The sequence below is a fragment of the Phaethon aethereus genome (genome assembly GCF_964289735.1).
Source record: "Phaethon aethereus genome assembly, chromosome: 1".
In the NCBI taxonomy this organism is placed as follows: domain Eukaryota; kingdom Metazoa; phylum Chordata; class Aves; order Phaethontiformes; family Phaethontidae; genus Phaethon; species Phaethon aethereus.
This window is the reverse complement of record NC_138575.1, coordinates 208,296,686-208,310,466: the sequence shown is the minus strand read 5'-3', so window position 1 is coordinate 208,310,466 and position 13,781 is coordinate 208,296,686. Positions and strand designations below refer to the sequence as shown.

Here is a 13,781-nt window from a genome sequence, read left to right as displayed (position 1 = left end):
TATATAGGTATATATATACACACATATATTTAAAAAATACACCAAGAAAAATTCTATCAAATAAAGACCTGGGGTTTTAATGAAAAACTTTTTAGCCTATCCAACTTGAGGAGAGATTCAGAGAGTGAGAGACACACAGAATTCTAATTGCTTAAAATGGCAAATTTTAGGACATCTGTAGAGACTGTCTTCTTTTGGCGTGTCTATCTTTCCTAACACCAGCTACCTGAGACACCCCAGACAGACCTGATTTCTGTTTGCTTATAACTGTCAAACTATAAACAGCAGCATCTTTCCTATTGGGAGATGGGCTTCCGAAGGATGGATAGAAGATGGTGTCTGCAAGTGAGGTGCCCAGTAATGAATCATTCACTTGCAATGTGGAGGGGAGAGGATTTGGTGTCCCCTGTGCCCCTGGTCTGATTCATATGTTCATTAACTGTAGATCTAAGATGGGCACACGAGAGAGGGAGTTTAGACACCTTTTTTTCAGCATTTCCCATAGGCCTAATATGCTGACAGCTGTTAAACATAACCTAATTCCTAAACTAGTCCATTAACTTTGTAAGAAATGTGGGCAGTAAATTAGCATGAAAAATTCCATTCCTTAAGCTGGACATATAAGATTTAGCTTTTGCAGTGCTCAGCCTTTCAACAGCTAAATCCCTTTGCTGACTGCCTGCTTATGGCAGATGTGTCCCAGTTTAAGTGGCTAATTTCACAGATCTTCTGAGAAGACAAAAGCAAATGAGAATTTTCTTTTTTTCACCAAGACTGTTTGAAAGTTAGGACAAATAGATTTATTACCTTATACCTTAAGTCTCAAACTGAACCCTAGACTTAAATCCCTAAGACTTGACTACCCCATTTGGATACAAAAATTAGACAGACTGGCACACCTGAGAGAGTGCCACTGTCGTAAGCTCACATCATATTTTAGGAACCCTTAACAATAATTTGCTCTATATTTCAACAAGGTCACTGGAAGGGGCTATTCCACTAATAGACTGATGGTTAAAGCATTAACCACAAAATGTGAGATAAAAAAAAAAAAATCATCTTTCTGAGCCCAAGAATTTATTCAGTCCTAGGACAGTGACCTAACTATGGTGATTAGGTGAAGAAACTCTTACAAGTTTCCTCTTCAGAAGCAATTGTCCCTATGTGTCCCCAGGAATGATAAGTAAAATCCTATAATGTAACTGTGAAGGATGACCCTCACACAAGCAGCCAGATTATGGTTAGCCACTGAGTGACTGCTTTCTAAATTAGTAAAACATTATCTGACCATTACCTGAACTTTATTTTTTAGCCAGTGTCAGAAGAGTTTCAGAATGGAGAAGGATTTGGATATATTGTAGCCTTCAGACCCAATGGAACTCGTGGCTGGAAGGAAAAAATGGTCACATCTTCAGATGCCTCAAAGTTCATCTACAGAGATGAAAGTGTGCCACCTCTGACTCCTTTTGAGGTGAAAGTTGGTGTTTACAACAACAAAGGAGATGGTCCCTTCAGCCCTATTGTGGTCATCTGCTCAGCTGAAGGAGGTCGGTTCAACATTAAGTTGACTTGTATATTATGAACTATGTTAAGCTATTTTTATATATTATGTCCTATTACACCATGCTTTTTCAATCTTAACTTCCAAAATTCTTTGCAGAAGTGTTAAATAACACTAAGCATGTTTTGCAGAGGAGGTGAACTAACTTGCCAAGGTTACCCAGAAAGACAGTGACAAAGATTAGGAATAAACTTCAAACCATATCTGTCCTAACCAAACAAATCTCTTTTAATGAAGGTTCATCCTTAATATGAAATCTGTAGTCTTAACTTTAAGATGGATTGCTCCAACAATGAGCAAAGAAAGGCTGATATTTTCTAATGATTCTGAGGTTCCTGATATTTTTTTTTATGAGCTAATCAGACAGCAGTTCAAAGACTAAATAACTCCACTTATGAATGTTCATTTCTTGGTTTATGGATACTAAAAGTGCACAGAATGCAATTTTGTTCTTATTTTTATTTTTTCTATTATTTTCTCTCTTTTTTAGTTAATTATTAGAAATTTGCTGTATTTATGTTAATGTCCAAATATTCAATGTGAATTATATGAATAGTTCAACAGATCAAATGAAAACTACTATGTCAACTTGATGTAACTCTCAACAGCATTTTGTGAAAGACTAATTTGTACTAGTAAAAGAAGTTGTTCTGTATTGACAGCAGCCAGTGTGTAGAAATTTCCATACACACAAAAGGTAAGTAAATGTTACCCACGGGAATATTTTGAGCAGCTCCATTACTGCAAGTAATATTCTTCAGTTCTTCTCTACCATAGTATCTTTGAGTTATCCTACTGTGTCTTGTTAAGAGAATAAAATAAGTATAGTCCTAGTACAGATGGTACTAGTACAGAATTTCATACTATCTCTACAAAAATGTAGTGTGAAGATAATGGTATTCCATGTGAAGCTGAAAAATATTGAATGTTATTCCATATTAGCCCACAATAAATGTGTAATTTTGGAGCCATGATATAGCAGAGATTATCTACTACTGTTCTCTCACAGTAGTTATAGGAGTTGGAGTTGCTGGTTTTGCTAAAAGCAGTTCCAGTAATTTGTTTGTGTTCCACTGTTTGGATCAGCATTACAAAGTATTCATACTATTATAAAAACAATTACATCTTAAAATGTAAATTTGCCCAGTACAACTTGGACATTTTCGCAGTTGAATTCCCTGTTCCTCAATGGAAAATGATACTGTGAGACTGATGGTGATGTTTTTATTACTTAACAATTTCATACTCTAATCACAAAATTCAATTAAAATAGAGTTTTGTAAGGGAATGGAGGCAAAATCTTAATGGATTTTTTTATGAAATAGCAAAAGCTATTTTAACAAAAACTGAATGCTGAATTGTTACAAGTAAGTAGTCCTTTTCTTGTTATTTGGACAAGATTGGAAATGGAATAATCTGTAATATATAAAGAAATTTTCTAACATTTCCTTTAAATTATGAAATTTACAGATGATCTGAATAGAATTATTAAAATTAACATCCTCTCTATGCTCCCAGACACTATATCTAGAAACCAACTTTTTTGATTATAATTCAGTTACATGAAAGTACTTACCCATCACAGCTTTGTTAATTCAGTCTCTGTACGTGTCTGTACAATAGACTTTCCTTTGGTAAGAGAAATTCTATGGGGCTAAATACTTTATAAGACTTATACTTGCAGAAAAAACATGAGAAGTTGTGACAATATAATGCAAAATTCATCTATAAAAATCTTTTCTCCAGAATAACCCTGAGTGATACGCTGAAAATTTAAAGGAACAACGAAACAGTTTATTATAGATAAGTTCTGGGCAATATGGAGTCTGAAGAAAATAGACATTTCAGCTTGCTATGAGAAAAGGGGGAATTGGTTTCAAAAGAGGCATGGATTACACTTCAGGAGCTAAACAACTGAAGGCACATTTTCCCAAGGATTTGTATTGAAGAGGAGATCTTGAATAAAGATTGACAATACAATATATTATGGTCCTATGGCTGATCCAGTAAACCCTTAACTTACTTGCTTCCATCACACACTCAATTCACTGCCCTGCAAACATCTAGAATAAAGGCCTAGAATAAAATTATTAAAAGTTAAGGAAACTTTATGTTACATATTAAAAGGTTTCCCACATATACAGATGGATCTACAATTGTTTACTGGCATAACAAATTAGTGTAAGGAAGTCTAAATCCTGTTGCTTCTACTAAGTACGCAGGAAAAAAATGAGAGTGTGCATAGGACAGGTTCTGGACAAAGAAGAAATTTCTCATTTATTAAGAATGAATACATCTCTCTTCTGTATGACTGTGACTGCATATTGCAAACTCTCTGATCTATATTCAGAGGCCATTTGGCTCTGAATGTAGACCTGAATGTAAAGGCTCTGAGTGGCAAGCAGCTTGGCAGGTAGTATTGAGTAAGATGTTCCCCTCTGTGAACACAACTGACTGTGCTCTGATTATGTAAAGTGTCTGGCTGAGGCAAAAACCTTAGAAAATTACCTTCCAGTGAGTAAAGAATCTCAGAAAACATGAGCAAAACACTGAATGCTTTTTCATAACCAAATATTTATTTCTATCTCTAAGTCAGATATTCAGAAAATAATATGATACCAATGGCTACTGAGGGATCCATGATGGTGATAATCCAAAGTTGAAGGGGACAAAAAGCCTGACTGGTTATAGATGTTTTAAGACTTTCCTTCTCCTTCATTGGTCTTTTGGCTTCATAGGAAACATCACCAGGATATAGCTCATGGGAGAAATGATCTAGGAGCTAAAGAAGCAGATGAATGTAACGGAGGAATACAGAATAGAAAGGAGAAGCAGATAAAAAGGTTGTACAAAACTAGCTGGATAACCCAGGAGGGAAAAAAACAAATGTGACTCTCTAGAAAAAATGGCTTAATGCAGTAGAAAAGTTTGAAGGAGGAGTCTTTCCTGGAGACCTTAGGAAAGGAAAAAAGCAAACAATGAAGGAGAGAAGAAGAAAGGTCAGATGATTTAGTGAAGTAAAAGAGATGATGAGAGCCAGGGACCAGTCCTGAAGAGGGAATGAGGATGATACACAGAAGATGCAGGACAGAAAAAAAAGATGCACAATTACATTCATAAGAAGGCAGAACAGAAGGACAAAATAGACCTGTTCCAGTACCAGGGAAAGACGAGCCTGGAACTTTCATAGAGGAACCCTTTAATAAGAGAAAGAGATGCCAGAGCACGTGGCAAGCACAGAAAGCCAGGCTGCCTGCCGTAAGAAAGGTTGCAATGTGCAGACCTGGGGCTGTAAAGGAGCATGAACAGAGCAGGGAGAAATCTTCTGACTCTGTTTTCTGCCAGGAAACTAATGGTACCAGATTCATGCTAGAACATACTGAAACAAAGCACTGAACTTCAGTGCAGGCACAGATGGTTTTGATCCATAGAGAATAAAAATTAAAAGACACAAGATACTGAAAATAAAACAATGAACAAAAGCTGTATTAAGCAATGTTTTGTTATAACATTTATATATTTTTTTGGAGATGAGTCTTGATGACTAGATTCCACTTAAACACTGAGGGGCTAAGAATGCTAAGATCACTACTTTCAGTATCGGGGAAATCCTATGCAATCTCTATGTGTCATTTTAATTCTCTGGAAGAGGAAAACTGGGAAAATCAGAAATGTAGCAATGGAGAAAGAAATATGAGAGTGTAAACATATGATTGCAAGATGGCAAAGGCTGTACCGGTAAGAGTGATGGCCAGATAGTCTTGCTTTAGCAGGCACGACTAGAGAAAGTATGAGCTACATAAGAAAGACAAAATAAAAGTAAAAATGTTTGGATGACATGACATGATGATGTGATAACTATCAGGAAATACAAAACCAGTGTTTGGATAAAACAGAATATCCTTGGGTTCCATGTCATTTCGGAGAAGGAGAATTAAAGAAACTGGGAGTCGAACTAGAGGTCAGTTGCTGATGGCCCTGATAAATCTGGATGCTGAGAAAGACCTTTCTAATTTTAGATAAATATTACAGGACACATTATGACAATGTAGCTGTTCAGAGTAGTTTGGATAGTAAATATGACTAATGACTGTGTTCTGGCTATGATAATTAGCAGATTCTTTATCCAGTACTGACTAACTGAGAAGAAATGATGGTACTATAGTCTTGTTTTAATGAATAATTAAGACACTATAGAAAAGCTGATCATAACAAATAACAGTGGAACAAGTCACCATTAAATAACATGAAATTATTGAATAAACTGGAATTAACAGCTAATTTCTAGTCTCAATGACAAGAAATCAAAGTGTTTTGGAATGTCTCTGAGACAAAGGTGTAAAATCTACCTGGAGTTTATACTGCAAGAAGCGGTGCATTTCTAAGGCACTACCTTACATCTGAGGATCTAGAGACGTGCCCACTAAAAGATATTCAGAATAAGTAAAAAACATATATGATAAAATCCAAATAATGAAAAGGAGAAGAATAACACAAGTATTGCCAAATATTAAGGTGAAAAAAAGCTTTTAAAAATTTAGGGAATTAAAGAAAGCAGGGAAAAATGTGAAATAAAGTTTTAAATAAATAAATTTGTAAAATAAAGTATTGATATTAAAGATAATCAAGGAATGGACCAACAATAATGAATTACTTTAACACTTATTTTTAATAAAAAAGGTGATATAGTCAGGATAGCTAATAATGTGAAAGTCTGACAATTTTTACATCTGAAGTGAAGACTTCTGGTATTGTCCAGTGCTCAGAAATTCAACCTTCTCCAATTTAAGCAATGCGTAACTTGCTGCTCAAAGGTACTATAAATGAAATTTAATCACTTTTTCTATTCATGACTGCCGTGGATGGTGAGAGCTAGTCCCCTTTATATGCTCAAGGATCTGGGGCAAGATCTTTTCCATCCCAAAATAATGAAAACAAAGAACAGCTAGCAAAAAAATAATTTTGTTAATCTATCAAGAAAAAAATAAAAATATTTCTATATAAGTGCAGAAAAAAATACCTTTACCACTAGACAGGTGAAATGCTTGGAAGGTGACTGGCAGAATTTCTTAACAATTGGTCTTGGATCATAGTTATATTTAATTTTCATAATGCTGATAGAAGAGCTGGTTATGATATTGTTGTCATTGCAACTTCAAGATGCACTGTCAATATAGGGAAAGATCTGAACTATACATCGGAAAAATGTGAATTAGATGACTGGAGGCAAAGGAACATGGGTGATATACAAGTGCTAGGTCAAGCATATAAGGAGTAGTAACAAGCCAGTCCATTACAAAACAGGAACCTAATAGCTAGAACCTACACACAAGAAAGACTCAAATGTTTTAATTTGTATCGAGGCATCATTCTGATGAAACTATCACAAAGCTTTACTAAAATCTTACCTACAGTTCTGGTTGCTCATGCTCAACAAAGAACTCAAGATGACACAGGTTCAAAGGACTAACAAGATCATCAACAAATGAATAAAAACTAGAAGAGCTTGTTTCTTTTGTTCTAGTAAAAAAGACTGAGTTTGGATAAGATGCTCTCTGCAACAGGGCAATTATTGGGGACGGTGAATAGTTTTTAAAGGTAAAGGACAATGATGCTACTTTTTTTTTTTTTTTTTCCCCTCCAAATAAAACAAGCCAGTCATTCTTTATCCTTGAAGCCAGCTGGCCAAAAGGAGTTCACATCTGCACACTTGAACACTGTCCCTCTCCAGATTGTGGAGACTGCATCCCTACACCTGCTGGGTACCATCCCTGGCCAGGCACCAGCATATTTCTGGGCATATTTTGGGGCAGCACTAATTGGCCAGAGTCAATACTTCACCATGGATCATGCTAACTATTTCATGCTATGGACAACTGCATGTCCATGCTCAGGCTGGTGCCTTGTCTCGCTGTCCCTGTAGTTTACAAGTACAGACACAGCCTATCAGCACAAGAATAAACACGAGTTAGAATACATCCAGTATAGAAAAAGGTGAGAATATAAAAGGAAATAGGAATAAGCTTCTGGGAGAAAGAGGGAACCCAAGTGGTTTCAAGATGAGTTAGGTCTTTTACAAAGTTTTTTTTTTAATGATTGCCAGAATGGGAGATACAGAATCAGTTTTGTTAGTTTCAGTATCTATCTTCTCCTTCAGGCACCTGATGAAATTGTCTTCACAAATATTGAAAGTTCTATAATTTTGATAAACAGTGTAGTGAATGCTACTAAAAACTCCTAGGTATGAAAAAGAGAGCCCTGAGCAGTACAAAGTAAAGCCTGCAGACTCTCAGTCTTGCTGTTTAAAACCTCCTGAGGGACCCCAGGTGCACTTCTGTAATACATACAAGATGTAATGATACAGCACTGAGCTTTTGTTCTTGCTTTGTATGGATTTGTACTAATTCACTGAGCCAATGGACAACCAAATCTCTCAGATATCTGAAAGGCAAAGGGCCATATAACGGCCTTTGCAATTTTGTTCCTTCATAACTTTAAGAAGTTTTGCAGCAGGCTGGCTAGTGGATGATGTGGTGTTAGACATGACACTGCAGAGTGAAGGATTGTTCTGGTTAGGCCCACCTCCCCTCGTTTTTCACCCTTATTTAAACCAACAAACAAATTACCCTTTCCTTTTCATTTAGAGGAAAGAATATGCAATTGCACACTTTTAAATACAGTCTTCATGTCTTTAATTAAAATCTTACATTCATGAAGTGAAGTCTTGTGGTTCATTTCATACCCAAAGCTGAGCTCCTTGGTATTTAGGTGAACCTGAAAATTAATAGATTTACAACATATTAGCTGTAAATTACAGTGGGTTATTTCCTGTTTCTTCCAGCTGACCCATCTGGATTAGAACCTGTAAAAGTTCAGCTATAGCTGTCTCCACTGATTTTTTAAAGAATGAAATCACAATCCTGACATGTAAGAGTTTATTAAGAATTCATTTGGTTAATGCCATTAGCCCCCATGGGAAGTCAAATGTGCAAACAATACAATAGCACATTCCCCTCCTCACGTGCTGAGGATAACTGTGGTTGCCACATCACTTGGTGGAAGTGAACCATTTTTATTCATGAAGACAGCAATGCTCTTCGAACTTTTAATTTAACAAAGCTTGAATTTTATCCATAAGCTTGTCTGACTTCTACTCACGTTTCGAGGTGAGCGAGCCGTGTGTAGGTAACGTGTAGGTCAAGCCTCCATGGAATAAGGTAGCTCCTTATTCCCACATGACACTCCACTGTGTAATAAATCTGGGATATTCCATGGAGAAGGGAGACCTGCAGCAAGATGTATACCGTGAGCAAGTGTGCAGGAGGACAACACAACAGGACTAGTCTTCAGAAGCTCTACCTGACAATAAAATTGATTACCACTAAATAAAAGAAGTCCAGGTCAGACGTCAGCACTGCAGGCCTGAAAGCTGCTTCACTGCTAGCTCATTTCCTCACTCTTCTAATTTTTCTCTGTTTTAAAGTCCTCTGCAAAGACATTGGTCAGAGAGAAGGTGAAAATAGAAAGGACTTGAGAAAGAGCAAGGAGTCCAATGGCCTGTCCAGGAAACAAATCAGTCATCTCATTTTGGGGGTTTTGGAAATCAGACATCTTTTCCTTTTCTAGCACAAGATTCTGCAGGAAGTCTCATCCTGCAGGCAGCCATGCCACCACAGATCTAGCGGAGTCCCCAAACCAGGGACACACTTCAAACAAACAGTCCGAGAGGTGGAGCTGAGCGTAATGTCTCTTGGCTTTTCTCAGAAATGGAAACAGTTTACTGAGGGTCCCCTGATTTGGAAGATACTCCCTGTGGCTATTTCCAGCAAGGGAGCAAATGCTACCACTTTCTTTCCCTACAGGTAGACACAAAAGGGATGACTCTTTGTGATTTTCCTTCTGATAGATCCTCTTCCTGGATTTTTCCACAGAAAGGAATTATCGCAGTCATGGGTCCTGGCTGAAGTCCCAAAATCTCAACTATGTGTAACTGACTGGAGTCATAGTGCAATTACCCAGGCTGAGGTTCTCAGTTTCAAGTGAGAGCTCAGACTTTGAATTCGGGAAGTGTGTAAAAATCCTTTCTGGAGTCAAAATGAGAAGTGAATGGATATTAAGTGATTGGATGAGGAGTCCTGACTAAGGCTTTATTCCACAGGAGAGTTAAAACAACATAAACATGAATAGGCCCTTGGACTTGTTTTTTAAGTTAGATCATGTGGAAGTCTTTAAGGATGAATATTACAGAAAAACAGATCAGTTTACAGTCATAAATAGGGAGAACATAATGAGAACTCCTAACTAACTCTTCTTTCTCTTATTTGCCAGTATCAAAATTCAGGATTCCCTCTCTGAACATCCAATCAATGCAATTAGTGTCATTCCATGTCCTGCTTTGCTATAGGCATCCAAAAGACCTACAGACTGAACACGTTTCCTTAAAGTGTGATTGCAGCACATGGAAAGACAATGGTTCATGGACATTGCACACAGCCTTTTGCGAACTTGCCATGTTGCATCTTTAATTCAATCAGGGAATATTAAAGGAACCATTAAAGACATTGGCCCTTTTTTTTTTTCAATCAGTATGACCTCAGGTAGACACCAATAGGTTTAGCATAATGCCAAGATATTAAGAAAAGAATATGATTATAACATCAGTGACCATTATGGAAAAAACTAATGAACCTGTCAAACTTATCATTAGTTTTAGACACACAGAACAAAGCATGACATTGGAGTGAACCACTGACTGTATTATATCACCAGAAATTATATGGTCCTCACCTTATCTGAATCAATAAAAAATGCTATTTAGTCTCCATAAACTTTCTGACAGTCATAATATACCTTATTCCTAAATATATAATTTCTGTTCTTTTGCTGAACACTTACATCCTCAGTGTCTAATATCAGTGAAACTTGCAGTGAATAATTTCTGGATATGTAAGAAATGCATTTCCTTCAGATAAAAAAATCCAAACTATTTCTGCTCCATGTGTCGAAAACAATTTTTAAAAATATCAGAAAATATTCTGTGTTTCTATTCTGAGCAATACATAAACCACCCCTAGTGAGTGCTATGAAGGGGAAATGATTTCTACATTTATAGGAAATGTAAAGGCTGCCAACCAACATTTTGTGTACATCACAAATTATTTATCCCATTGCAATCTTTTCTGACAACAAGGTAATTGCTTCAATAATACAAAAACTAGAAAATAGCTTTTGCCACACAAATCTTAGTAGTACATAAAATAGAAAGTAGGGTGTAACTATTGAACAGAAAATCATATTATGAGGAATTTATTTCTTCATAGCACAATTCTTTCACATTGAATTCAAAAGATCGTTTCACTTTTCCTGGAGATATTTTCTTTTATTTTTTGTTATCTGAAAAGTTCCATATATATCTTATACTTACTAGGAATACTCATTGTTGGCGAACATCATTTTGCATCACACCAGAAATGCTTCTTTTCTTTAGAAATAAATAAAAAGGAAGATCAAAAAGAGCTGCAAACATTAAAAATCTGACATCAAAAAGGATGAAAAGTTTGTACAAGCCATGTCAGATAAAAAGTGTAGGGCAGCAGTGCCAGAACAATGCCTGCAATGTGATCAGAGAAAGGAGGGTAGCTAATGAGTCGACTGATACTAGGCATCTTACTAAGGCAGTTTGATCACGGAGAAAAATGTATCATTTTAACTCAGGCTGTTCTGTAAGGAAACTCCTTTTCTGTAACTCTGTTAAATGAGCCCCCAAAAAATATTTTTTAGAAAGCTCTTTGATGTGCCTCCCTATAACATAAAAGCCAAGACCTCTGCCTGCCCTTCAAGAACACATTAGAAATGTTATGAGGAACATTAGGCCGAGGAAGAAATTGCAGGCTCTGCGACTGCAGGGGAGCGTGAATTCACCTTTTTGCTGAGCAAGTGAACTACACCAGAATGTTGGAGAAATGCCTCTACTGTGTGCTTCACTGTCTGTGTTCAAACCCTGTCGCCACAGCTTGTCTTGAGCAAATTTTCAGTAATATTTAGATAATAAAGCAAAACATCCAAAAGGTTTCCTTAACTCATGACTCGGTTCAATATGTGACAATTTTTGGACACTCCGCTATCCCAATGCACTGGTGACACAAATTGGTGGTATCCTCAGTGGCCTGTCGTGGCGGATCTCCATGTACATTTACCCAACTTCCTAACCACCGAAAGAAGTTGGACCTCTGTAAAGTGTCCGATGATATGAAAGCGCAAAGTAAAACATGCTTGTGGCAACACTGTTTTGCAGGTGTGGTACGAAAAGCATCCTGCAGCCCTAAGCCTCTGGGGTGCACCCTGGCCATACCCCAGCGAAGGACACCCGCTCTGGTTGCAGGGCAGGGACGGTCCTCTGCTCCAGAGAATCAGGAGCGCACACTTTCCGAAAGAAGGCATTAAGACCTGAGCTGACAATATGGCACTAAAAAGCCAGGAGGAGAATGAATGCTCCATCTACTGCTGAAGTTAGGCTGATCAAGGGCGGGGGGGTGGGGGGCATTTACAAGTATTAAAGGGTTTTTTTTAAATCATAGACAAGAGATTTTGTCACAGTTTGCTGTGCCATCATCAGTGATGAGCTATTGATGTAGCATGACACAAATAAAGAAATACAGCAATAATAATCTCGTCATCTTGTTCAGCTTTTCCTGTGCCCCATAAGTGTCATACCTTCTTCTGAGTATTAAGGTAGAGTAAAGGAAGTAAATGACAGTTTCATATGGAGTGTTTTTGATAAATACAAGTTGTTACGATGGAGGTTTATTGTTTCAATTTTTCTTAATACAGAACCCACTGCTGCTCCCATCGATGTCAAAGCTACAAGTTTGTCTGTATCAGAGATTCTTGTTGCGTGGAAACATATTAAAGAAAGTCTAGGAAGACCACAGGGATTTGAGGTATGAAAACAGAATATCATAATGAGAAGTCTTGTTGCCTTTGCTAGCGCTGCATTCTGTTAACGTGCATTAGTGAAACTTCAATAGAAATTATGCTCGTTTTAGCATACATATGACTAGCTGCAGAACAACGGTCACAGTTGTAGCACCAGCACATCTTTTATTTATTTCTGCTTGAAAACTGTTCAACACCAGTTCTTATAACATCTCTTTGACACTTCAAAAAGAGCTGAAAGAACCGCAGGTGACCCAGCATGCCTCTTTCATAGGCTGGGGAAGATTAGGTATTGACTGTTTCCAGCTCTAAGTGACCCGTTCAAACTTGTTATTTACTGAGAGCAATCAACAGGGAGAAAGGAAAAGCCTCCGCCATCCATGTGCTCTCATCCCGCAGTGGCCGGGGGACATCTGCTGGGCAGATGGTACAAGGTCGGGAGTCAGGAGGGGAAGCAGCAGCTGCACCATCCACAAGTAAAGGTCTGCTTTAGAGACAGCCTTTCCTGACTTGGGAAAGAGAAGCGGCCCTGGCAACGGACCTTGAACACTTTTGGATACAGCTGTAGCTTTCAATCCAGTTTAGAAGCCAAACCTCCAGGAACAGATCAGATCTAAACCTCTCCGGTGGGGCCACCACTACCCATCCTGATCTTGTGGTTCAGGTTATGCTGCTCCTCATTAAATAGCTCAGCTAGATTAAATTTATCAATTTTGGGGTGCAGGTTCTTTGATGTGCTTTAGTCCTTTAAGAGAGTGCTGACTCTTTCCTGATTCTCTACAGTAACAATGAAAAGAGGGTAAACATACCCTGGGCCTCATCCAAAGCAGCATGGACAGCAGGTCAAGGGAGGGGATTCTGCCCCTCTACTGCGCTCTGGGGAGACCCCAGCTGGAGTCCTGCGTCCAGCTCTGGAGCCCTCAGCACAGGAAAGACATGGACCTGTTGGAGCGAGTCCAGAGGAGGCCACCAAAATGCTCAGAGGGCTGGAACAGCTCTGCTGTGAGGACAGGCGGAGGGAGTTGGGGTTGTTCAGCCTGGAGAAGAGAAGGCTCCAGGGAGACTTTATTGCAGCCTTCCAGGACTTAAAGGGGGCTGATAAAAAAGATGGGGACAGATTTTTAGCAGGGCCTGTTGCAATGGGTCAAAGGTTAATGATTTTAAACGAAAATAGGATAGATTTAGGCTAGATCTAAGGAAGAAATTTTTGACAATGAGGGTGGTGAAACACTGGCACATATTGCCCAGAGAGGTGGTAGATGCCTCATCCCTGGCAACATTCAAG

At 38.0% G+C, this 13,781-nt stretch overlaps 1 protein-coding gene across 2 annotated transcripts in view; it reads left to right on the top strand.

Annotated features, from left to right (window-relative positions):
* Positions 1-13,781, top strand: part of CNTN5 (contactin 5) — a gene marked incomplete at both ends in the record, with an annotated part of 389,481 nt that overhangs the window by 363,067 nt on the left and 12,633 nt on the right. For both annotated transcript variants that reach the window (XM_082008944.1, XM_082008943.1), the window contains 2 exons: positions 1,313-1,547; positions 12,392-12,501. In XM_082008944.1, coding sequence (XP_081865070.1) covers positions 1,313-1,547; positions 12,392-12,501 — 345 coding nt within the window. The remainder of the gene's footprint in view (positions 1-1,312; positions 1,548-12,391; positions 12,502-13,781) is intronic.